At 45.6% G+C, this 27,020-nt stretch overlaps 1 protein-coding gene across 1 annotated transcript; it reads right to left on the bottom strand.

The window, feature by feature from the left end:
- Nucleotides 1-2,211: 2,211 nt before the first annotated feature.
- On the bottom strand, nucleotides 2,212-2,609 carry LOC127235492 (translation machinery-associated protein 7-like). Its single transcript, XM_051202810.1, has one exon. The coding sequence runs from the start codon at nucleotides 2,556-2,558 to the stop codon at nucleotides 2,271-2,273; it is 288 nt and encodes a 95-aa protein (XP_051058767.1). The 5' UTR covers nucleotides 2,559-2,609; the 3' UTR covers nucleotides 2,212-2,270.
- Nucleotides 2,610-27,020: the final 24,411 nt, after the last annotated feature.

Raw genomic sequence — 27,020 nt, 5'->3', positions numbered from 1 at the left:
TTGCTGGCCTTGCTATAATATATAAACTTTCAAAGGTCAAGTTAAAAGACATACTAGAGGCCGGGCGGTGGTGGCACTCACCTTTAATCCCCGTACTCAGGAGGCAGAAGCAAGTGGATCTCTGTGAGTTCACAAGACCAGTCTGGTTTACAGAGCTAGTTCTAGGACAGGCTCCAAAGCAATACAGAGTGACCCTGTCTGGAACACCCCCCCCCCAAAAAACATACTAGAATTAATACAGGTAAGAAGGGTACAGCATTCACAAATGATGCTGTAATTATTAGGGTGCCACTGTGCAAGCTCCTTTAGTAGCAAGTAAGGTGTGGGAAACCCCAGAGCAAAGTTAGCATTTTATTTATTTATTTATTAAGTTATTTAACCTTTATTTTATGTGTATTGATATCAGAGTCCCTAGAACTGGAGTTAGAGACAATTGCAAGCTGTCATGTGGATGCTGGGAATTGAACCCAGGTCCTCTGGAAAAACAGCCAGTGCTCTTAACTACTGAACTTTCTCTCTAGCCCGCAAAGTTAGCATCTTAACAGCCATCTTTCCTACTACTCTCTTCGATACTAACATACTGGTAATTTTCAATTCCCCTATGACTGTTCTCCTATTAAACATGATGCAGCCTGACCCTGAAAGAGTCCCAGCTGCAGGCTTATCGTATAGCAACTTATCTTACAGCAGAATACCTGCATCCTTCTTGGAAGGACATTCTGCCTCTCTCACATCCGCCCTTTTGCCCATTCCCTCATTTCTCCACTGCTTAAACCCTGTGGTTATATTCATTAAATGAGACCTGATCAGAATACTGTCTTGTCTCCATCTCTCAAGTCCCTTGTCCCCTCATTCTCTCTCCCTCCCTCAGGGTCCCCGTTGACTGACCCCACGGGGCTGCCCTTGGGTTCCTAGTGTTTCCTCCTGCATACTGGCAGACCCAGACCCTGGAACATGATCTATATACAACAGCTTTGCTTCTTTGAATCAACGGGTTCCTCCATCCAACACTGGCATGATTGGGGAGCCTTTCTTCCTTCCCCTCCTCTGGCCATTTCCCAGGAGTCAGGACTGTCTCTCAACTGTGGTTCTTCACTGCTTGACCAGACCTGGTACAGGCAACCACAGGTCTCTCAGGCTCAGAGCCCTTGGCCCCCACCCTTTGTGTGACAACTCATTAGGCAGCCTCTGCCTTTCTTGTTTCTCGTCTACACTTGAATCCTTCTGCCCCTGCACCTTGAGTGACAACTCACCGGACAGCTTGACCCTTCCTCCCTCAATCCTCCCTTGATAAGTCGTTGGATCTTGTTTTTGCTACGATCTGTTCCATGAATCCAGCGAAGGCCTAGAGATTGAGAAGACAGCAGATCATTCGTTCAATGGCAATTTTGGAATGCCTTTATTTAGGGGATGGACTAGGCTTATATACTTACTTACAGCACAGTGGAAAATAACAGGATTTTCAGGCTTAGCTCCTCCCCACCAGGTGTGTGTTAGCAAAACAGGAGGAGTACCAATGACAGCTCTGGGGCAAGGAGTTCGGGCCAGCAGCTTTAGGCTTGCTCAAGGTGCCTCGGGGTCCATGCAGGGCCCTACACTCGCTTTGACTCACTTGTGGGTTATAAGCCTACCAAAATCCACCTCCTGGCACTCTATATCCTGATACTTTATGGGACATTTACAACATTCTACCAGCAATCCAATAGATGGAAGGAGGTACCCTCCACTCTCTTCTGCTTTCCCCTTCTCCAGGAAACCTCTTACACTAACTCTGCTGAGTGTGGCGTGTTTGCGTGACAGGGCCTGCCAAAAGGTAATCACTTCAATGCTAGTACGCTACCCACCATGCTCCAAGCTCAACCCTGCTTTCTTCCATCTGCAACAAATTTGCTTCCTTGTTCACTGGCAGCCTTGTCTTCCACTCAATACAGGTAATTTGGTCTCCTCTCCCCCCTTTCCATCCCCTTCCCCCAATGAGAAAAACTCCACAAAAGCTCTGCTTCATGATAGCATCTCCCCACCCCATCCCACCCCACCTGCTGCCTTTTAGTTTTTATTTTTATTTTTCCAGACAGGGTTTCTCTGTGTAACAGTCCTAGCTGTCCTGGAACTCACTCTGTAGACCAGACCTCGAAATCACAGAGATCCTCCTGACTCTGCCCCCCACGTGCTGGGATTAAAGCTCCCCCCATTTTTTTCATTGTATTACTCATTTTATTTTTACAAAAGTTTATTACAATGTACAACAGGCTCCAAGATAACACTTCATTCTAGCTGTAGGTGGCAAAGATGTTATAGTAGGGAATCCAGATGTTTAAATAGGAATGGAAGAGGGTCACCATCATCTCAGATATGAGGAACAGCTTATTTTTTGCCAGATTTCTTAATTGCACCTGTGGCCAGGGTCCCTTCCCCGTGGCCTTGGCTTTTAGCTCCTCGAGTTTCTTCTGCTCCTCTTTTTGCTTCTGCTTGAAAGCCTTATCTTCCTCGTCCATCTCCTTGGCCTGCTTCTTGGGCTGTTTCAGGGGCTTCTTTTTGCCACCTTCGCGGCCCGACATGGTGCCCACAGACAGCCCCTTCCCAAACCCTGATCCTAAGCCGGAAATGGACAGCTCCCCACTTTTAAACAACTGTATACATGCCATAAAAGGATGGCTTTGATTAAGTCTAAAAGACAGAGAGTGCATTTATCATCCTTAATGTTTAATTTTCCTTTTGACACCTTAAGAGGGTGGAAGGCACTTGCCAATTTCCATAAGTTACCTAAATTCAATTGCCAAATTACAGGAGAGGACTTACCATTCCAACGCCATGCCGCTGAATAAACAGAATCATAACCAGAATCAACTGGTTTCTACAGTTCAAGTCAAACTATACCATTTCTATCTTAACTCTGTCAGAGTGAGAATATTTTCCTTGAGGGGAACATAAGGACTCCAGTGAATGACATCTCCTTGGGAGATATAAATTAGCACTCAAGGTTTCTTACTTTTATATCTTTGCCAATGCATCCAGTCAGATTCCTTGCTGTTAAACTACATCTCACAGAACCTTAAATTTATAGGATTAGTAGTATTAATCTCCTGTCCTTTAAAACCAGATACATGACACATATAAAACTTGTTACAATCATCTTAGGTAGTATTGACTAAGGATAGCCATACTTGAGAGGTTATATTTAGACATTGAGTTCCATTTCCCATACAGATAAGAATTCCTTATACTCCCAGTGTGTAATTGTCCATTACTCTACTCTCCTCCATTGGCTGAGCAGGACCAGGGTTATAAGGACCAGGGAGTCAAGAAGATTCATCAACCACCACAGGAATATCCATATCTTCCCAACTTACTGCTAGGTTAGTTGGAGGATTGGGGATAAAATCCCAATAATTATTATCCGTCCCTTTCACCTGCACATATCCATGTAAAGCATGGCAAGAAATAAGTTTGTAGCATTCAAAGATTTCTGAGTCATGCAAAGTATTGCCTCTCCTTTGTCACACAAATTCTTCAGCTGTCCCCAGGTGAGAGGATTAGCTGTCTGTTGCAAAGTTCTTCTGCAGAGGCATCTCTGCAGCTGCAGCATCTGGGAGATGTCTCTTGCTCATGCCAGATTTTTATAAATCTCAGCAGGATCCATAATTTATTATTTCCTGTGGAAACAAGCAACGGTCCCATCATAATACCTTCCCCATTCTCCAAGAAGATGTCATGGCATCCTTGTAGTACAACGGTTGGTTGATTTAAATGAACAGTTTTCTCTATGGTCCAATGCCTTTCTGCCCCTGTTGTCTGTGTTTCACTAACATTTAGAAAATTTAAGGTTAATAAGGCATTATGTAGTCTATCTCTGGGGGTCCTCATACCCCCTTTCTGTTTAGCAAGCATCTCTTTTAGGGTGTGATTAGATCTCTTAACAACTGCTTGTCCTGTAGGATTGTCCTGTATGTTATCCCTACAATATGTTTCATGTTGTCATGTGCAAAACATTGTTTCATTTTACTGGAAACATAAGCTGGGGCATTATCAGTCTTACTTTGTCCTGGAATGCCCATTACAGCCATTGTTTCGGAACTTAAGGCCCATTGAAACCCAGAGTAAGTGTCAATAGTATGATGAACATACAAGGACTGTTGGAGGCAGAGATGATAGGAGTTGGCTCCACCCTTGGGCTTCACTTTCACGGTCATGAGGCTCTCATGAGTATTGTCAGTCTAGAGGATTTCCAATACAGATGTGGTCTCTGCAGTGGGTGTCTAGTTCCCATATCTTGCTTGGCACCTGAACATCAGATCACCTACCATATCCTGATCCCAGAACTGTTGCACTGAATGGAGTAGGAAAAATATGCTACTGGTTTGAAGAATATTTCATACAGTGCAAGAGAGATGGCTCAGTGGTTAGGAGCACTTACTGCTCTTCCAGAGGATTCAATTCCCAACACTCAGCTGTCTTTCACACCAATGCACATAAAATAAGTTTAAACAAACCCAGAGGATGTAGGTTTGTTTCCTAGCACCTACATAGTGGCACTAAGGAGATCTGATGCCATTCTTCTGACATCCTCAGACACCAGACACCAGGCAAACAATCATACATAAAGAAATTTTTTGTTTTTTTTTTTTTTTTTTTTGATACATGGTTTCTCTGTGTAGTGTTGGCTTTCCTGGAAGTCACTCTGTAGACCAGGCTGGCCTGAACTCACAGAGATCCATCTGCCTCTGTCTCCTAAGTGGGATTAAAGGTGTGCAATACCAGAAAGAAAGAAAAACCAAAATTAAAAAAAAAAAAAAAAAGGAAAAAGAAAGAAAGAGAGAAATAATCTTTGTTTGGAATTGGAGGCTGTCAGGTATAATGAGTTAGGATTAGATGATAGCCAGGCATGGAGAATTATATCTGCAATCCCAGCACATGGAAGACTAAAGCAAGAGGATGGCCATGAGCATGAAGTCAGCCTAGGCTAAGGTGTAAAACTAGTAGGAAAAAAAAAACAAAAACAAAAACAAAAACAAAAACAAAAATCCTCTGGGCTGGAAAGATGGACCAGACAGTTACAGTCCTTTGTATACAGGCCTGAGGACCTGGTCCCACCATCTGATTCCACAAGGTGACAGGAGAGGAAATTGTCTTCTGACCTCCACGTTCCCATGCATACAAACAATACATAAATAGGGGTGGGTGGTGGTAGTGGTGGTGCACACTGTTATGTTAATCCTAGCACCTGGAAGTCAGAGGCAGGGGGATCTGTGAGTTGGAAGCCAGCCTATTTTACCTAGCTAGTTCAAGACCAGGCAAAACCAAAGGAGGAAAAAATTGATGTCATGTTGCCTCAGGGTGGCCCTGAAATCCAAAGGAATGGCCGTCCTGGGACCTGAAGAATCATTTAGAGGGAAAGGAGATGCAGATAGACACCTACGAGTCAAGAGGTTACTCCAGAGGCAGGATAGAAAGGGACCTACCTTCCTCAGAGCCTGCAGAGAAATAGCCCTGTGACACCATGACCTTGGGCTCTGACCTCCAGCCACAGCCAGTTCTTTCTGTTGAATTGAGACAGGGGTCTAGTACTGACTCTCTCTCTCTCCCTCTCTCCCTCTCTCTCTCTGCGTGCGTGTGTGTGTGTGTGTGTGTGTGTGTGTGTGTGTGTGTGTGTGTGTCCAATCCCCCTCCTGAGCCTCCTGGGGGCTGGGATATCAGGCATGGTCAACACACCCAGCTCATTTCTGTGGGATGAGTGACTCCTTTCTGAGAACTACCACCACAGCCGTAGCAGACATCATTGTGTTCGTAATTTCTGTGTAAGTAGGAAAGCAAGTACTGCAGTGCCTCAAACTTCTAATACAGTTTACTTAAAATAATAGGGCTGAAGAGATGGCCCTTTGGCCATCTGCTCCTACAGAGAACCTGAGTTCAGTTCCCAGCAGTCACACCAGGCAACTCACAGTAACTCCAGCTCTAAAGTATCTACTGCCCTCTTCTGGCCTCTGCAGTCACTGCACTCGCATGCACATACCCACACACAGACACACATTGTGGTGATTTGAATGACAATGGCCCCCATAAACTCTCATAATTGAATAATAATTGGTCCCCAGTTGGTAGAACATTTGGCAAAGATTAGAAGGTATGACCTTGTTGGAGGAGGTGTGCCACCAGGGACAGGTTTTGAAATTTTAAAAGTTCACATCAAGCCAGGCGTTGGTGGTACATACCTTTAATCCCAGCACTCGGGAAGCAGAGGCAGGTGGATCTCTGTGAATTTGAGGGCAGCAGGCCAGCTTGGTCTATAAGAGCTAGTTTCAAGAGAGCCTCCAAAATCACAGAGAAACCCTGTCCCAAAAAAACAAAACAAAACAAAACAAAAAACAAAACAAAAAAAACAAAACTCCATACCAATCCAAGTTAGCTGTCTCTGACTCTTGTTTGTGGATAAGATGTGAGCTCTCAGCTACTGCTCCAATGCCATGCCTGCCTGTCTGCTACCATGCTCTCTACCATGATAGTCATAGACTCTAACCCTCCATTACCAAAGAGCACCAAATTAAATCTTTCTTTTGTAAGTTACTTTGGTCATGGTGTTTTGTCACAGCATTTAAGAAGGAAGTAAGACATACATGTACATCTAACTGAAAATAAATATTTAATAAATGAAATATTTTAATTAATTTATGTATAGGGTGTTCTACCTCCATGTATGCCTGTACTGCATGTCAGAAGAGGGCACCAGATCTCATTATAGATGGTTGTGAGCCACCATGTGGTTGCTTGGAATTGAACTTGGGACCTTTGGAAGAGCAACCAGTGCTCTTAACTGCTGAGCCATCTCTCCAGACCCCCAAAACAAATATTTTTATAACAAAGAATGCAGGTATCATGGGTTCTCTGGCTGCAGTTTCAGACCCAGGAAGGGCTTTTACTACATTTGAAACATTGCCACAAAACTATCCTGTGTTCTAGTCTTCTGTCTTTCCTAGAAGCCATTTCCCTTCCTTAGGTACAGTGACATCAATGAAGGAAGTCAGGGCAAAAGCCATGGAAGAAAGTTTCCTACTGGTCAGTCCATCATCATGTCTGGCATCCAGTGCCCCTCCATCATTGTTGTCTCACTCAAGTGTCAGTCACTCTATGGGCTTGTTATGTCCAACTTCTTGGGTGCCATTACTGGCAGGTTCAGTGACAGGGCCTATAAAGCAAGCTGACAAATGCTGGGTTGTCAGGCAAGAAGAGCTCACAGAGGTGTGGGCTTAGGACACTGGGAGCATAAAAGGAATACTAAAGGGAGGTAGCTGCTAGAAAAGACAGAAGGGCTCTTAGCAGTACAGAATGTAGGACAGTTTTATGGCAGATAAACCTTTTCTTTTCCCAGTTGCTTTGGTCATGATGTTTTTCACAGTAACAGAAAGCAAACTAGAGTACCCATACATTTGTGCTATGCATCCAAGCAAGGAACAGTGTGCTCTGCAGACGGTGATGGTGTGTTAACAAGAGTATAATAATGTTTCCTCTATTATTGCTTGAATTTACTTTTGCAACTTTTTCGGGGGCCATGGGGGGTTGAGACAAGGTTTCGCTATAAAGTCCTGACTGTCCTGTAACTTACTCTGTAGACCACCACATTCCCCCATCTATTTTTATTATTTTTAATTGTGTGTATATGCATATTCCTGTGTATGACTATGTGCTTGGTGGCTGCAGAAGCCAGAGGTATTAGCTCTCCCTGGAGCTGAAGTTATAGGCTCCTGCTCAGTCCCTCTTACCCTTTTTCTTTTGGGGGGTGTGATCAAGACAGGGTTTCTTTTTATAACTCTGGCTATCCTAAAACTTGTCCTACAGACCAAGCTGCTTTGTACTCAGATAGGCCTACCTCTGCCTTTACTGCTGGCAGTAAAGGCGTGTGCCATCACCACCAAGTCTGTTCTTCCTTCCTTCCTTCCTTCCTTCCTTCCTTCCTTGAGACAAGGGCTTGCTATGTAGACCAGGCTGACCTTAAAATCAGAGATTCATCTACCTCTGTCTCCCAAGTCCTGGGATTAAAGGTGTGTGCCACAACCTCCAGCTTTAAATTGTGTGTGTGTGTGTGTGTGTGTGTGTGTGTGTGTGTGTGTGTGTGTAGGGGATATGTGCATGTAAGTGCAGTGGGCACAGGGCAGAGGCATTAGATGTCCTGGAGCTGGAGTTACAGTTGTGAACTACCTGACATTGGTGCTGAGAATTCTCAGGTCCTTTTCAAGAGTTAACTCTCCAGCCCCACACCCATCTTTAAGACTGGCCATAAGGGGAAATGGGGTTCAGTGGTAGGAACACTTGCTTAGCTCGCATGAGGACCTGGGTTCTGTTCCCAGCACTGCAAGAGAAGGGAGAGAAAAGTGACTATTATAAGTGAAAGGGCACTCATCTTTGGAGATGACAATATTAAATGAGGAGTCAGAACTGTTCACCTCTGCCAGACGTTTTATTCACACTATCTCCCTTAATCCCAGTCAACCACAGCTCCTAGTTTACTCGTTTGTGAACAAATTTTAGTTCCTTTAATGGGCTTATTAGATAAAATTTCTTGGAGACTATTCTACAGTGGGCTTCCACAACATGCTCAGCCAACGACCGAAACCTAATGCAGAGTGATTGCGCTGGCCAGGTGCTAGGACAGCCAACTCAGCTTTGAACCAGGCCAGGTTTCCAAATATCAGAGACTGAAACAGATGAGAAAGGACCGGTTCCATCATCGGGATAAGGAAGCACCTGCGTTGAGGAGAAAAAGCCCCAGCAGAACCCACAGGCTCACCCTAGAGTCCTCACACCATTGCGCTTCTGAAGCCACTCTGGGCTCTGCTCGGCTCACCAGGCACCCTCCTGTCTTCCAATAAGAGGAGCCTGGCTGCAGAAGCCTTAGTTTCAGGGCTGGGCTTGGCCCAGCCTCTGAGCCCTTTGCCTGCATTCAGGAAACCCTTGGGTGCTTCCACAGCATGACCCCAAAACAAAACAAATGGCGGGCATTTAATACTGTGGCCACTTTTAAGTCCAGAATTGTGGGCTTGAGGAGATACAAGAGGCTGTGCTTTCTGAGACTCTGGAAGGGTCTTTCCCACTCTGCCCGCCAGGCTGTCTGACAGTTCTGGGTGTTCCTCTGCCTGGGGCTGCCTACCTTCAAAGCCCATCTCTTCTAAGGATGGAGTCACACTGAGGTAGATCTCACACTGCTCCAGGATGACCCCGTCTCTCTGTATCTTCCGTGAATCTGTTTCTGAACTAAGGTCACACCCTGAGGTGCTGAGGGTGGGACCCCACTTACCTTTTGGGTGCACCATGCAGCCTTTGTCACCAGCCTGAGAAACTTCCTGAAGATGTCTTCTGCCACCAGGCTAGGGAACTTCCAGAAGCCATCTTCTGCTGGTGAGCCTCCAAGATGCTAGCTGGAGTGCTGCTCAGTGTGTGTGTGTGTGTGTGTGTGTGTGTGTGTGTGTGTGTGTGTGTTCTGCTCCATCCACTCCCAGGAGCAAATGTTATTTTCCCACTCCTTCAATCTAGAGGTCTGCTTCAGTGACCACACTTCATGGAACCGAGACTTTGTTCTTCAAGTTCAGGCTCTGGCTCATGTTATGGTTAGTGCTGGGACCCTTAGTCCAGCTCCAACTGTTTCGTCTACCAGGGGTCCAAATGCTGGCTTCTTCACTAGGCTGACCCTTCAGCTTTGCTGGCCACTGTCTGAGCAACATGGACCTTGGAAGGGTCTCCAGACCTCTTCCTGCTCCTCACACTCCTGCCCTCAAGACAGTATCTATCTTTAACATGTATAAAAAGATGCTGGGTAGGACCAGGTGGAACAGTCTAGAATTGAGCTTTGTGATTTGCACAGCTTTCCTGCTTTTCCTGTGTTTGAAACAGGCATTTGGGAGCCCTCCTTACCAGAAAGCATCGGCTTCTTCTGTGGGGCTCCAGGATGAAAGGCTGAGTGACGGCTCCGCCTCTGTATGTCCATCTCTTTCACTTTGGCTGCAGACAGAAAACAGTACCCTTCACTTTTTTTGTTGAGTCACCCTAGAATATCTGCACATGGACATCTTCAAGGCAGACAGACCATCCTCCAGGCGGTGCTACGAAGGCTGGATCACACCTGGAGCAGAAGTAATCATCTGTCGAGAGTCAGAGATCCCTTTGAGAAGCTGAGACGGTTTAGAGAGACAGGAAAAATGAGAGGGAGAGAAAGAACCTGCTCTAGTTTGCCTTTCCTCCTGGCTGAGAGTCAAGGAACTCCACACAGCTGATAAAGCCAAATTTGTCCCCAAGGATAATGTGTGTTTTCTAAAGATATCTCAAACATGGATGGAACAGACAGTATTAAACTATGCCTACTTAAGTCTGTGGTTATTAGCTTAAATTTAACAATACTGTCATCCAGCTGAATAGTGGTGGCTCAGGCTTTTAATCCCAGCACTCAGGAGGCAGAGGCAGATGAATTGCTGACTTCAAGGCTAGTGAATTCTAGGACAGTCAGAGCTACATAGAGAAACCTTGTCAACAAACAACAAACACAAAAATCAGCATCCCAGGGCTGGAGAGATGGCTCAGTGGTTAAGATCACTGGCTACTCTTACAGAGGACCTGGGTTCTATTCCCAGCACTACTTGGCAGCTCACACCTGTCTGTAACCCCAGTTCCAGGGGATTTGGCATCCTTACACCAATGCACATAAAAATAAAGTTAAATACATTATTATTATTATTATTATTGGTTTTTCAAGACAGGGTTTCTCTGTAATGCTTTGGAGCCTGTCCTGGAACTCACCCTGTAGATCAGGCTGGCCTTGAACTCACAGAGATCTGCCAGCCTCTGTCTCCCAAGCCCTGGGATTAAAGGCGTTTGCCACCACCGCCCAGCTAAACAATTTTTTTTTTTTTTAAATCAGCCTGTCTGTCTGTCTTCTTTCTTTCTTTCCTTCCTTCTTTTCTTTGTTCCATCCTGTGAGGCAGGGTCTGTCTACATAGTCGTGGCTATTTAAGAACTCACTATACAGAGATCCACCTGCCTCTGCCTCCAGTGCTGGGATTAAAGGCGTGCCCTGGCCTACCACCCTGTCTCATCTTTAAACAGCTCTTCTTCTGGTCTCCTCAGACAAGGGCATGGAGGTGGTACACATACACACATGTAGGCAAGATACTCACACATAAAATAATGAATCTTAAAAAAGAACAGAGCTCTTCGTAAGACAATCTTTTTTGTTTGTTATTCAAGACATGGTTGCTCTGCATACTCCTGGCTGTACTGGAACTCCTATAGACTAGCCTAGCCTTAAACTAAGAGACGGGAGGCAGAGTCAGGCAGATCCCTGTGAGTGAGTTCGAGACCAGCCTCGTCTACAAGAGCTAGTTCCAGGATGGCCTCCAAAGCCACAGACAAACCCTGTCTGGAAAGCAAACAAAGAGCCAGGTGATGTCCTCAAAAGCCTTTAATCCCAGCACACAAGAGACAGAAGCAGGTTGATATCTGAGTTCAAGGCCAGCCTAGAATACAGAGCGAGTTCCAGGATAGCCAGGGCTACATAGAGAAACCCTGTCTTGAAAAGACAAAAAGAGGCTGGAGAAATGACTCAGCAGTTAAGAGCATTGGCTACTCTTCCAGAGGACAACAGTTCAAAACCCAGCATTCACATGGCAGCTCACAGCTATCTGTATGTCCCTCACACAGACGTACATGTATACAAATCACCAATGTACATAGAATTTTTAAGAGAGAAAAGGAGTGTTTTGCCTGTATGTATATGCACCATGTGCTTCTAATGCCCGAGGATAGGAGGCCATGTCAGCATTTATGTGGCAGGAGTACCTTGGCAAGCTGGAGCCAAGGCATGGTGCTGGAGATGCTGGAGAGATCACACCATGCAACAGATCTCCTGAGGATTTGTGTGTGTGTGTGTGTGTGTGTGTGTGTGTGTGTGTGTCTGTGTGTTGGGGGAGGTGTATACAGAGACTTCTTCTGAGCGAGAAGATGCACTGGCTTTCTGTAAAGGGTACAGCACATGCACACAGAGAGAGTACATGGCTGGTGGTGACAGTGGAAATGTATCGCGTTTTAACTTCGGATGATGACTTGGCCATTGTTGCTGGGTTACTGAAGGTGGGTTTAGGGGTGCGGTTTTCCAACAGGCCAGAAGAGGGCATCTGATCTGGAACTGGAGTTACAGATGGTTGTGAGCTGAAAACTGAGCCCAAGTCCTCTAGAGGAACAAGTGCTTGAAACTGCTAAGCCAACTCTTCAGTCCTCCAATTGAACATTAAAACATAACATTAAATCAAATGTAAAAATCTTGGTGGGCGGTGGTGGCCCACGCCTTTAGCCCCAGTCCTGGGGGGTGGGGGTGGGTAGCGGCAGGAGGATCTCTAGAGTTCTAGACCAGCCTCATCTACAGAACTAGTTCCAGAACAGGCTCCAAAGCCACAGAGAAATCCTATCTTAAAATAAACAAATACATAAATAAAATGTAAAAATCTTTATTTCTTGGTGTAGATAAATACATAAATATTTTAGATGTCTTTTATAGTGAAAGTGTAACATATAGTGTATAGCTCCAGCTTTTTCCCTGAATGCTTATTCTAACTGTAGGTCTGCTGAATTTTGGTATGTGAGCTTTTTTTAAAAAAAATATTTGCAAGTATTTATTTATTTATTTTAAAGACAGAGTTTCTTTGTGTAGCCTGGGATGTCCTAGAACTTGTTCTGTAGACCAGGCTGGCTTTGAACTCATGGAGATCCACCTGCCTCTGCCTCCTGAGTGCTGGGATTAAAGGCATGCATTACCACTGCTTGGTCTATTTAATTATTTTGGTGTCATCAGCTATGAGACTTTTGACCAGTCTTCTGGCTTCTCTGTGTCTGCCCTACCCAATGTCCCCACCCCTGTATTTTATTTATTTTTGCTTTTTTTTTTTTTTTCAACACATTGTTTCTCTGTGTAACAATCCTAGCTGCCCTGGAACTAGCTCTGTAGACCAGGCTGGCCTTGAATTTAGACATCCTCCTGCCTCCCAAATCCTGGGATTAAAGGCATGAGTTACCAGCCATGTGTTTTCAGACTTTTGTTCTGTTACTATGAAAACATCTTGAAACTATTATCCCGTCAAACTTCATATTTGGGGGTTACATTCACTAGTTATTTGACTTTAGAAGCTTTTTTTTTTTTTTTTTTTTTTTTTTTTTTGAGACAGGGTTTCTCTCTATTGCTTCAGAGACTGTCCTGGAACTTACTCTGTGGACCAGGCTGGCCTCGAACTCACAGAGATCTGCCTCTACCTGCCTCCTGAGTGCTGGGATTAAAGAAGTGTGCCACCAGTGCTACCTCTTATCCCTTTGGGGAACCTGTGCTTTTGTATGGACCAAGAAAGTCCTCACCGTTTCCACAGAGGGAGGTAGCTTAGTGCCAATGCCTTCCATAGGGCCCTAAGGAATGGTCAGAGTTCTTCCTACCCTTGAAGCCTTTGATTGCTCCTGTTTTTCGAGACATTTCATCGTAAAGCTTATGTTTTTACTTATTTGTGGTGTGTGTGTTTGTGATAGGCGTGACTGCAGTTCTGAGTGTGCAGGTCAGAGGACAACTTTAGGGAGTTGGTTCTGTCCTTCCAGGGTGTGATCCAGAATTTGAACTCAGGGTACCAGCTGCAGGTGATTCTCCAATCCTTAAGACTTATTTAAAAATAAATCTGCGGGGCTGGGGAGATGGCTCAGGGGTTAAGAACAAAGGATGCTCTTCCAAGGGACCTAGGTTCAATTCCCAGCACCCACATGGCAGCCCACAACTGTCTGTAACTCCACTTCCCAGGGATCTGGGACACAGATACATGTAGACAAAATGCCCATGCACATAAAATAAAAATAAAAAAATAAATCTAACCCTCCTGGGTTGGAAGTATAGTGCCACTGCCCCCAATACAATGCTCTAGGAGCGGGTGACATAGCCACACCTGATCTCTCCAGAGCAGCTCTGGGAGGTGCCCTGCTGTAGGGAAATTTGCACCATTATAGATTGGTGTCCTTGTCTAAAGAATGTTGCAGGTGGTTTTATCACCCTGCAACTTTAATCTGCATGACAAGACATCCTTTATTCTCACTTAATCTCTTCCCTCCCCACTTTTCCCTGCAGCCCACAGCAGTTTCTAGCCCTCACCATAAGGAGGACTCTGAATCTCAACCTCTGACCCTGCTTTGCGATGGTTTTTAAGGGATTCTGCATATGTGCATAATTAAGCTTTTCCTCCTGTTAAACAGGATATGTCAATTGACCCAGGAGACTAAAACGAAGATACTGGTGGAGCCGGATGCATTAGGTAAAGGGTTGCTTTTCTTCCTCTTTAGCCAGTGGCCATCACCAAAGCCACCTGGTTGGCTGACCTCTAGATTTTAGTTTCCTTATCTCTTTTTGCCTTAAAACTCACTGAGACCGACTCCAGGGTACCTTCTGTTGTATGGGTGAGTTAGTACTGAGCCAGCTGGAGGCAGAGACCCACTCCAGCTGAAATTCCCTGAAACACACACACACACACACACACACACACACCTGTTTACAAGATTCTGGAGACTGGGAGCTGAGTAGAACTTCCTGACTGGAGAGTTAAAATGTTCCAATGCAGAGCCAAAGTTGCCCTCTCTGAACAACCGGTTACTGCCCACTCCCAGATCTGACCGGAAGTGCTAGTGACGACTATCAGGTAAGACTGACTGGAGCTAGATGTGGTGGAACACGTCTTTTATCCAGTTCTCAGGAGCAGAGGCAGGTGGATGGATGTCTGAGTTCAAGACCAGCTTGGTCTGCAGAGAGAGTTCCAGGACACCCTGGGCTACACAGGGAGACAGTCTCAAAACAATGTTTAGCTTGAGTTTTTAGAACAAAAGCACAGGCTCAGAAGCCTCTAAGAGCTAGGCTGGTTCTGTACTAAGCATTGGTTAAAGAGTAGCAAGAGGAGCACCCAGGTCCAGGGACCTCCAAGTCCATCTTCAAGGCACTGTCACGGGTTTTAGGTTGAGGTAGAGGAGGAACCAGCACAAGAAGGGGAAGAGTCTGCACATTAAGCGGTTCCAGTCAGAGTGGTCCTGCTCATCACCATCATGGCCTCCGTTCTGCAAGGTGACCCTCCCCTCCAAAAAAGCTTTTCCCTGTCTTCACTTGGGAAGGATCACCTGGTTCCTACAAGATGATTGCTTCTGCTAAGATGTTTATCTCTGTTTATCTGTGCCTTCAGCTAGGTGTGGTCTAGGCTCAATCCCAGCATTCAGCAGGCAGAGACAGGAGGATGATGTCAGTCTCCTGAGCAAGTCTCAGGACAGTCCTAGCTACCCTGTCTCACAGAAACAGTGCAAGCAAGTGAACAAACAAAAGCTTTGTTTTCGTGATATGGGGAGTGAGGCTGGCGATGATCCTCCTGCCTCAGCCTTCAGAGTACTAGGATTACATTACACACATGTGTGAGCCACCACACCCAGGCCTTTATTCAGTTCCTTCAGGGACCAAAGTGAGAAATCAACACTTCTCAGTGGAAATAACTGCGGATGCACCCATGCATTAATTGAGACCATCAGCTCCCACCAATCCAAAGGCACACAACTGTTATCAGATAGCGGATCTGCACAACCTAGAGCAGAGCTGTCCCACTTTCCTGGAATTGCCCTGCCTGTGTATGTATTTGGTAATCACTTCCACCTGGGACAGGTCATTGAGGCAAACTCAGGCGGTATTCTAGCTTTTCTCCTCCTCCTTTCTTGAGACAGGGTTTCAGTATGCAGCCCTGGCTATCCTGGGACTTACTTTGTAAACCAGGCTGGCTTCAAACTCACAGAGATCTGCCTGATTCTGCCTATGCAGTGCTTAAAGTGATTAAAGGTGCATGCACCACCACCACCAGCTAAATTTTAGGTTTTGCTTATTATGTTACACATGCGCACGCGTGAACGCACGCGCGCGCGCACACACACACACACACACACACACACACACACACACACACACCTCAGAATGAACTCTTAGTCCCATTGAAGCAATGGCTGTGTTTTAGTTTAAATGCACATGTGATGAGACCCTGGATTCAGCTGTCTCTTAAGCCAGTATCCACAGGGTATAGCCTGTTTGCCCAGCCACCTACAACATCAGTGCCTGGCTTCAGGCTCACTAATGTCTCAGCATTCAGGTTGGTAAAAATTCACTGTATCTAGCTGTTTCATATTAAAGGCCACAGGAGGAGAGAAGTTCAAGGTTATCCTTAGTTATGTAGGAAGGTTGATGCTAACCTGGGCTACATGAGACCCCCATTATAAGAAAGATAGAGGAAGGAGAGAAGGAAGAAGAAAGCAATAGAAAAAGGAAGAAAGGAAAGGACGAGGGTCTAGAGTTCTAGCGTGTGTGGAACCCTCAGTACCACCACCAAAAAAAAAAAAGTTCTGAAACTCCTAATTATGGTCCTTAGTTACATGGCTGGCCGGGTTTGGCTACAGGAATGCTGGCTAAAAGCCCAGATCTGAGATTCTATTTCTGAGAATACAATTCCTACTTTATCCTGTCTGCTCTAGAATCCATGACACTCTCCAGTCCAGGTGATCTGTGTCATGAACTCCCTGACACCACTCTACCCCACCCCACATGAATGTAGCCGCCCCAGGGAAGCTGGGATCAGGCTCCATCTATTCGGGAAAGCTGCCATAGCAGCCTGACAGACACCATCCGTGAGCATCCCACAAACACGCCCCCCACTTGCACCCCCCCACCAACTGACAGTTTGGGGGTGCCTGAGCAGAAGGGCTAAGGCTGATGTGGAGTGACGCACCAGGAGAGTCAAACAGTCCCATTAGCCTAGCTGGAGCATCTTACAATTTCTTTGCAGTTTCCTTAATCCAGGGCAGGAATCACCTGAGGTGGAGAGGAGGAGAGTCATTGCTGGGCTTCAGCCCTTGCCACCTTGGCACCCTAACAATGACACCATTGTGACTTCATTCTCGTGACTGAGCAACACAGCTGCTGTAATTTTCCCACTTTAAAACTATTTTTACTCTGAAGGAAAAGTACCAAATTAGGGAAAGCCAGAGCTTCCTATTCTCAGGCTCCTTTTAGACCTGGCTGTCCTACCATAGGATTCCTTCCTTGAGACATGCTTTCTTTGTAGAACCTTGGCTGCCCTGAAATTTACTCTCTATAGCAGCCTGGCCTCCTCTGCCTCCCAAGAGCTTAGATTAAAGGCCTGTGCCACCACCACCTGGCTCTCTCTCTGGCTTTTTAAAGGATTTATTTCTGTTTTACATGCATTGGTGTTTTGCCTGCATGTATGTCTGTGTGAAGGTGTCAGATCCCTTGGAATTGGAGTTATAGACAATTGTGAGCTGCCACTTGTGTGCTGGGAATTGAACCCAGGTCCACTGGAAGAGCAGTCAAGTGCTCTTACCCTCTGAACAATCTCTCCAGCCCCCACTTGGTAGAATTCTTGTGTGCTCAACCAAGTCTATTTTTATGATGTCATAATGTCTCATGAATTGTCAGCAGATTCCATCTGTTATGTCTGAGTTAACAATGTTTTTGAGAGGCTAGAAAAAATGGAAAAATCAGAGCACTTATGCTTCGCTTCTCTAGAGGGCACAGTTTCAATTTCCAGCACCCACAAGATGGCTCGCAACTATCAGCAACTCCAGCCTCACGGGATCCTGCATCCTCTTAGGCCTCTGAGGGCACCAGGCACCAATAAGTATGCAGGCAAAGCTCCTATATACATTTAAAAAGAAAGAAAAAAAAAAAAAAGAATGTCTTTCATTTGGGTGTGGCCCCTATCCCTGTGATGTCAGCATTCCAGAGGGAGAGGGGGGAGGGTCAAGAGCACAGAGCCGGAACTAGTCATAGCTACATGAGGCCCGATCTCACAAGACAATGAAAACGAACTTTTGGAGGCAGCTGTGGCAGTAGGCTGAGAACAAGAGTGTTATGCTCACGCAGGGTGGCATGTGTCCTGTCCTCCTCTGAGCCACATAGGCCTTCTAGTTCACAGAGAAGACATGAGCAGGGCCAGGTGATTCCACTAGAAAATAAAGACTCTGCAGAGAGATGGCTCAGCAATTAAGATTGCATACTTCATATTATATATTTCTCTTTTGTACTTTGAACTTGGAGTGGAAGCATAGTGCACCTTTTTAAACTTCTGGTGGTGTGCACTGTACGGAGTTTGTGCTTCTTGGGATAAAAATGAACATTTCCTTTATTTAAAAAAAAAAAAAAAAGAATGCTGCCGGGAGGTGGTGGTTCATACCTTTAGTCCCAGCAGAGGCAGGGGGTCTCTGTGAGTTTGAGACCAGCCTGGCCTACAAGAGTTAGTTCCAGGATAGCCTCCAAAGCCACAGAGAAACCCTATCTTGAAAAACAAACAAATAAGAATGTATACTTGTGGCGATACATTATTTATGATTTACTAAAGCTTGCCTAAGAAATTCAGCTAGCCACAAGTCATAGAGGTCAGACAACAGTGATACAAACCCTTAATCCCAGCAGCCACACTAGCAATCCATATAGCCAGGCAGAGGTGGCACACACCTTTAATCCCAGGACCCAGGAGACGGGCAAATGGATCTCTCTGAGTTCAAGGCCAGCCTGACCTAGAAAGAGTGAACAGTAACAGAGCTCACGCCTTTGATCTGCACACCTGGGATCACAGGTCTTTGATCCCAGCACTAGGGAGATGGGGCAGGAGTGATGTGGCTGGGTGGAAAAAGGAATATAAGGAAGAGGAGACAGGACCTCAGAGCTTGTTGCCTTTGAAGATTTGTGGAGACAGGGTGTCATTTCAGCTTGGTAGAGATAAGATCTACTGGCTTGGCTGCTTCACTTCTCTGATCTTCAGCTTGAAGCTTGAATCCCAATATCTGTTTCTAGTTTTTTACTTTTCCTGTTACACATACTTCTTTCCTCAGGACCACAGTTAAATTCTCAACATATATGTCCAGCATCCAGTCAGGCAGCTCACAAGTGCTTATAGAGATTAGTACATGTAGAAACCCACATACAATGATACACATAATTTTAAAGGGGGTGGAGAAGCTGGAGAGATGGCTCCATGGTTAAGAGCACATACTACTCTTTCAGAGGAGAGGACCTGGGTTAAGTACTCAGCACCCATGTGGTGGCCTACAACTGTCCATAGCTCCAGTTTCAGGAATCTGACACCCTCACTGGCCTCCTCAGGTACCAGGCATGTGTGTGACACACAGATCACACACATACACACACACACACACACACACACACACACACACACACACATATATACGTATATGTCTTTTGTCACATTCGATTGGGACATCCAATATTCATTGGGTCACCTTCCTGACTCTATCCCGGGTTTCTTTTTTTTAGCATCTTTACCTGCCCTTTCTCAATCCACATTAAAGGTGTGTGCCACCTCTGCCTGGCTATATGGATTGCTACTGTGGCTGCTGGGATTAAGGGTTTGTATCACTGTTAGGTATGTACCAGGCCAGTTGGCTGGATCCCACTGAAGCCCCACAAGGATGGGAGATATATATGTATATATATATCAGGTCAGAAGCAAGTCATTGTGACTTAAAGAACCTCAAGATTTTATTGGCATCCACGAAAATGTACTTTGTGTGATTGTATGATGCCCTTCTAGGTCACAGAGAATTGTGAAGGAGTCAGGCCCTTCCTGGCCAGTCGCTTTTCATGTCACCAGACATCCAGTGGGGAATTGGGACAGAACCTTCCCGGAGTGAGTGTGTATGAGACCCATTGTGGAGGCCCCAATTCTCTCTCTTCCTCCCTCTCTCTTCCTTTCTCTCTCTTTTTCTTTTTTTCAAAACAGGGTTTCTCTGTGTTGCCTTGGCTGTCTGGGGACTCACTCTGTAGACTAGGCTGGCCTTGAACTCAGAAATCTGTCTAGACTGTTTCTGCCTCCTGAGTGCTGAGATTAAAGGCATGCACTACCAACGCCCAACTAGGGGATCTTATTATTTTTCTTGTTTAAGACAGTGTCTTGCTGCTTTGGTGCTCCAAGCATCCTTTATTTATTTGTTCTTGGTGTTTTCTTAAAAGAAAAAAAAAAAAAAAAAAGACAAACTGCTATTTGGGTGTGGTGTGTGGTAGTATACATCTTTGATACCAGCACTTTGGGGGCATAGGCAGGTGGATCTCTGGGAGTTCAAGGCCAGCCTGATGTACAGTCTAGGTTATGTAGTAAAACTCTGTCTCAATAAACAAAACCAAAAATTAAATTGCACATTGACTTGGAAGCAGAGAGGACATTTTTAAAAAAAATTATTTATTTTTCTATGGCCATACCACCCTGATGAACACAACCTCCTCACAGAGGTTTATTATTTACATTTTTGTTTGTTTTTCAAGACAGGGTTTTCTTATATAGCTCAGGAGGTCCTTGAACTCACAGATAATCTTCCTGCTTCTTTCAACTGCTGGGATTAAAGGAATGCACCACTGTAGTGCCCTTGCTAAGATCTGTACCACTAATCAGGCTAAGGCCTAGAGATTGCAATAAGAGACAAGATAGCAGGTCATTTGTTCAACAGCAGTGTCAGAATGCAGAATGCCATTTATTGAGGGGATGGGGTGGGCTTATATACAGATTCATAGCACAGTGGAAAATAACAGGGTCAAGAGTACAGATGTGTGTTAGCAAAACAGGAAAAGTACCAATAACAACTCCATAACTTGGGGGAGGGGCAAGATGTTCCAACCAACAGCTTTCAGGCTTGCTTCGAGGTGCCTCAGGTGTCCATGCAAGGTCCTACACACCACCACCACCCTGATTTTCTTCTTCTTCTTCTTCTTCAAATAAAGGTTTATATAGCAGATGGTGACACACACTCTTAATTCCAGTACTTGGAAGGCATAGGCAAGCAGATTTCTGAGTTTGAGGTCTACAGAGTACATTCCAGAACAGCCAAGGCTACACAGAAACAAATAAATAAAAAGGTTTATTCTTTAGAGCTCATATACAGTTTCAAGCAAGGGAATAACACACACACACAAATAAAAAACAAACAAACAAACAAACAAAAAAACCAAATAGCTGTGAACCATACTTAAGGCCATGAAGCACCTGTGACCTGCAAATTTCTAGGAATTTCACAACAAAACTGTAAACTCTGCTTCTTGGTAAAAAAAAACAACTGACACCCCAGGGTCCTGCAGAGTATGTCTAATCAGCTGTGATCCCTGTCAGTGCACTGTGGGGACCCAAGATCTCACTTAAATTCCTTAGTAACCCTTCAAGATGTGCTTTCAGGAACCGCCAAATCTATATAGCACAGCCCGACCCTTGAGGGGAGGACTGGCCCGGCACGGAGCTCTGAATAAGGGCAGATGGGTCTTTAGGACTTCAACCTGGTGTACATGGTGAGTCCCAGGCCAGCCAGTGTTTTCTAATGAGATGTCTCATAATAACAACAAACATTCTTGAGGGACTAGCTTTTGAACAGCCCACAAATTCTCTAGGAGCATCTTTCTCCCTTCAATCTTCTCGAACAGCCCCTGGTAGGTAGATGTTAAACTTTCCTTAAGTGTGGTAAGTGATGGCTCAGCATAAGAGCACTCAGTGCTCTTGAAGAGGACCTAGGTTTGGTTCCCAGCACTCACATGGTGCTCATGACCATTTGTAATTCTAGGGCCCAGGCCCTGACCTTCACACCTCCCAGGGACAAGATACAGCAACTGAAACAGGAAGTGAATCAGGGCTGGGTGCTGCTCAGAGATAGGTTTCACTTCCTGCTCAGAAAGCCAGAGGCCCTGGGTCCAGCCTCAGCCACCACAACCCCTGTAATAATAATAATAATAATAATAATAATAATAATAATAATAATACAAAGAGGAAGAAAAAATCGGAGGCAAGTATGTGACTGTTTGACATCATATACAAGAACTGATTGTGTATTTCTCTCCCCAATACTCAGGAGGCAGAGGCAGGTAGAACTCTTAAGTTCAAGACCAGCCTGGTCTACATAGTAAGTCCTAGGACAGTCAGGACTACCCAGAGAGACCTTGTCTCAAAAAACCTACAATAAAATAAATTGATAGAAACACCAAAAACTCTCCTACATGTTCCAGCTGCTACCTGGTAGCATTCTTAAACCTTTGATTAGTGCAGAATAGGGTTTTGCTAAGACATTCCAAAGGGTTTTATGTGTTTATCATACTGTTAGGGATGTGACAAACTGAAGGGACAAGCCCCATGCTTTTACAGCCAGGACAGACTGCAGAAAAGACTCAACATGTGCTTGCCTGACCTTGTTGCTCCTCCCAGTCACTAGGAGGGCAGATAACCACGTGACAAAGAACCAATCAGAAGTTAGCTGGTGGGACTCTGGACAAGCTTTGCAGCTCTGGGCTTGCTTTACAGTAAAAGTGGTGCAACACTGACTTGCAAAGCATAGCAAAGGGGCCTATAGACCATAGCAACCAGTTGACCAATCAACTTAGGACAGGTCGCCCAAGCCCAGAAGTACACCAATCCTGAGACTGTTGTGTATCCCCTAGACACGCCCGTTAAGCTGCCCAATAAGTCTCCTGCCTCCCAGTTTCTCTGGGTCCTTCTCCTGCTACCTGCTGTGATGAACGAAGGACCAGAGTTCAAGACAGTTAACTTGTTAAACAATAAAAGACTCTGCTTTTGTGTCTCTTGGTGACTTTGGGGGTTCAGAATCTGGGCACAACAAAAGGGGTCAAGGAATGACAATTTAGTAGACCAAAGATAGCCCAAGATAAATTGTAATTAGGCTCTGGACCCGCAGCATCCCACACACGCCACAGTCACTGGGGTTTTAATTAATCAGCTACTACAGGCACAGCTCTTTCCAAGATTCTCTTGCTCTTACTATAAAAGGACACATACCTATTAGGGATGACGAAAGAGAAAGATGCCTCCTCCCACATCCCTTCAGCAGCAATCTGAATTCTTTTGGTCTCTGAGGAGGATTTGCTCCAGGGTACAGGCAGAACAATCTAACAAGTGAGGGTTATTGCATGGGTGAAAAAGCAAAAGTGAAAAGTGCCTTGAGTCTCCAGACTGAGGCAGATGGGCTGGGCAGCAAAAGCTCAAGCCGGGACTTCAATCCCAGCACTTGGGAGATCTCTGTGAGTTCGAGGCCAGTCTGGTCTACGGTGCAAGTTCCAGGACAGGACACAGTGAAACCCTGAATCAAAAAAACAAAATAAAACAAACAAAAAGCCTAAGCTGAGTCTAGTTTCTGAAATTTTAAGTCTTGGTCTCTCCTGTCTCCTCCCCTTGTCCACCCTGGGGTGATCTCTGTTAGGGGTCAAACCTGGGACAGTGACTGGGGTGTCTATTTAACACATTACAGGGGATACAGCCCACCAGGGTCTCTCTGCATGCCTCAGTCCCCACCCGTTACAGAGCCCTCCTGGCTGGCATATCCAGCTTCCTCCCCTGAACTCTATGAAATACAACCATTTTGATTACTTGTTCTCTTTGTACTTTAGGGACTCCTGGCTACTGCACCTGGTTCTTCTCCATCTTCTCTGCCTTCTCCTCCTCTCCCCACATGGCCCAGCTCAGTCCTGTCCACTCTGGCTACACTCTCCCATGTATCTACAATAAACCTTCTCCCCCACCATACCCAGGAGTGTCATCTTTCCTTTTCTTTCCGTTTCCGTTTCCTTTCCTTTCCTTTATCATTCAGTCTCCTTCCCAGGCGTCATGCACATCTACAGCTCAGTCAGCTACAGTTAGATGAATAATCTCGAGGACACAGTTGACAGCGGCTGTATGGGGGACATTCCACAAGGTGACTTGTCTGAATGATCTTAGGATCCAGTCACGTAACACAGTGACTAGAGTGTGAGAGGACTGGGCAGGGAAAACAGGTCAGGGAGGGCCAGGTGTTGCGATTTTAAATTTAAAGTAGTGTGAGAGAGAAAGATGCTGTGCAACCAAGTTCAAGTGGAGATTTTCTTAAGGGAAACGGATCATAAAAAGGGGGAAGGGAGCGGGGAGAGAGCAGCCTGGGGGACAGGAGCAGTGGGAGAGAGGGAAGAGCCAGAGGGGTTCCTTTCTGCAAACCCTTAGGGCATGGGGATCCCCCATTCACTGGCCCAGATGGATGGAGCCAAAGGCCCTGTTTTCAGGAAGAGCTGGTCTGCTTGGAGCTCCATCGTGACAGTTTGCCTTTGGAGTGGTTGACTGATTTACTCTGTGGGGTTCCTAAGCTGGAGCTCAGCCGGAAGCATCTCCACCAACAGCTTTGTCTAAATGCAGAGTTAGCCTTGAGGTTACAGTGGAGCCTCCCCTCCCCCATACCCACACAGTCACCCCTGTAGCTAGGTTATAGGATAAATGCCCGTAGGGAGAGATCACATCTGTACCCTGCTTTCAGTGTTCCCGATTCTTTCTTTCCTTTCTCTTCCTTCTTTTTCTGAGATTTAAGAGCATTTGTTTTGTTTTGTTTCCTACCTAAAATAGCTAGCCTGCCATGGGCCAGTGTTCCACAAATCTTTTCCACCTTGTAAAACTTTTCTAAGCATCTCTTAATCTCTGCAACCTGGTAAAACTTTGTTTACACAAGCACCACCGTCTTCCTAGAACCCTTTCTTTACACAATTCCTTTAAAACTAGCCAGCACAGACTGTAAGGTCAGATTGTCCCAGCCAATGGGGAGAAGACACAGTCAGCCCCTGTGATTGAGTGAAACCTAGAGAACTTCCTGCCCTTGTGTGCCTGCTAGCTTAGTTTGGATCACGGCACATCTTTTCTTTTCTTTTTTTTTTTAAATTTTTGAAACAGGGTTTCTCTGTGTAGTCCTGACTGTCCTGCAACTCACTGTGTAAATTAGGCTGGCTTCAAACTCACAGACAACCACCTGCCTCTGCCTCACGAGTGCTGGGATTAAAGGTGTGCACATCTACCACCCAGCCTGGCACACCGTTTTTGTAAAGAGAAATTAGCTCTGTTCATGTATCTTTGTTGACAAGGAGTATTCATTTTTGAGACTGAACCTAGGATCTGTGCATACGGGGCTCGCCTGGATCTCTGGTTTACACTCCCAGATTCATGAACCCTTTTGTTCCCAGTTTGGTCAAGGGGTGTTGAGGATGGTGGCTCACACCGGTACGCTCAGAACTGGGGAGGTTAAGTCAAGAGGGAAAAGGGCTAACTCTAGGCTGTGGCCAGCCAGAACTACATAGCAAGATAGTAAAAGCCTGTCTCAAAAAAAAAAAAAAAAAAAAAAAAAAAAAAGATGATGCCAATGACATCCGCTTTTACACTGTCTCCTGCAGCAGCCTAGGATTCCATTTCAGAGACCTCTATTCAAGTGAAGGTTGGAATCCTTTATTATTATTATTATTATTAAAGACAGGGTCTCATTATATACTCTTGGATGGACTGAACTCACAGAGACCCTCCTGCCTCTGCCTCTCAAATTCAGGGGATTAAGGAAGTGTTTATTCCCAGCCTAAGAAAAGACTTTCATGCAGATTAAAAACTTGAGTTTTTGAAAGAGAGGAGCTCAGCAGAAGGATAAGCCATGTATATGTTAGGTGAGTCGTAGCAGAGTGTTTCACATCCCTGAAGCTGGAGCTGCGGTTTGTGAATTGCCTGATATGGCTGCTGGGACTTGAACTCAGGTCCTCTGGAAGAGCAACAAATACTCTTAATCACTGAGCCATCTCTTCTCTTCAGACCCTGTGCTAGAATTCTGTTTATTATTATTATTTTATGTACATTGGTGTTTTTCCTGCATGCATATGTGATCATGTTAGATCCTCTGGAACTGGAGTTATAGACAGTTGTGAGCTTCTATGTAGGTGCTGGGAACTGAACCCAGGTCCTCTGGAAGAGCAGCCAGTGCTCCTAACCACTGAGCCATCTCTTCAGACCCTGTGCTACATTTCTTAACGTTTCAACCAGACTCTGGGGTGGAGGGGTTCCTTTCTTACCGCCTAATGACTGGCCTTGTCTTTCTGTGCTGCCTGGGTAGAATGCTTGCGTTGATGAGCAGTCAGGAGGAGAGGTGGAACCAGTAAAGGGAAGCGTGGGAACTCTTGTGTCTGGAGGTTTCACTTCAGTTCCCCACAGCCATTTCATAGGGCTGAAAGTCAGTTAGAAACAGAACTGTCCAAATCCCACTGTTCACAAAAGGGGAAGTGTAGTGTTTGACAACCCTGGGGTAGAACAAAAGCAAGGAGACTAGGGGCCATTCTGGAGGGTTCTGCCTGGTGAGGTATAGCCTCTATATGCAGAAGCCCAGGGTCTGTGAATTCAGGGCACAGACCCATGTCTTCTCTCTGCTTGTCATTCTCAGGGGTTAATGTGGCCAACCTCAGGGATCTGAGATCGGTACATTTACTTTCATTCTTACTCTCCAGTGCAATGTTAGCTGGCCTTTTGAAGTCTGCTAGGCAAAAACTACTCATCCTTTTGGGTGCTGAGCAAGTGGGGGTGGGGTGAGGCCGTCCTACCCACCTCTTCTCACTTCTGAGAATCCAGAAGAGCTGGGGGGCTGTTGACTTTGGAGCCTCTTCTCTGGTCCGGACAATCCAGTGGGGCTCTGCCAACCTCCGAGGCCCCTTTTGCTTTGAGTCTGGTTTATTTCATGCCAAATGAGTGTCACTGTGGAGTGGATTGCTTGGGAACTTCCTACAATCTCTGTGCTTTAAACTAAAACCTGGCCTGTCTAGAATTGTGTGCATTTGAAATTTTCCCTCAAGGGATTCAAGGGATGAGTGGTACGTGCCTGAAATCTCAACTTTTGAGATGGAGGCGGCAAGTTCAGGACTTCAAGGTCATCTTCTGCCACACAGTGAGGCAGAGGTCAACCTGGGGCATGTGAGATCCTGTGTCAAAGAAACACAAGTCAGGGTTGGTCGTTCACCCTTAAGGGGCACTCGGAATACTTTGTTGTCTGATGTGGCACTCTTCTGGAGGCTCTGTATGGCTAGTGCGTGCTTTCTGGGAGGTCAAAGACAGCTTTGATGGATGAGTGTGAGCAATTTTCCCACAAGCTTAAAAAGAGACAGGGACTTC

The sequence above is a fragment of the Phodopus roborovskii genome, unplaced genomic scaffold, assembly GCF_943737965.1.
Source record: "Phodopus roborovskii unplaced genomic scaffold, PHOROB, whole genome shotgun sequence".
Classification (NCBI taxonomy): Eukaryota; Metazoa; Chordata; class Mammalia; order Rodentia; family Cricetidae; genus Phodopus; species Phodopus roborovskii.
The sequence above is the reverse complement of the archived record's forward strand: the minus strand, read 5'-3'. Positions and strand labels throughout refer to the sequence as shown.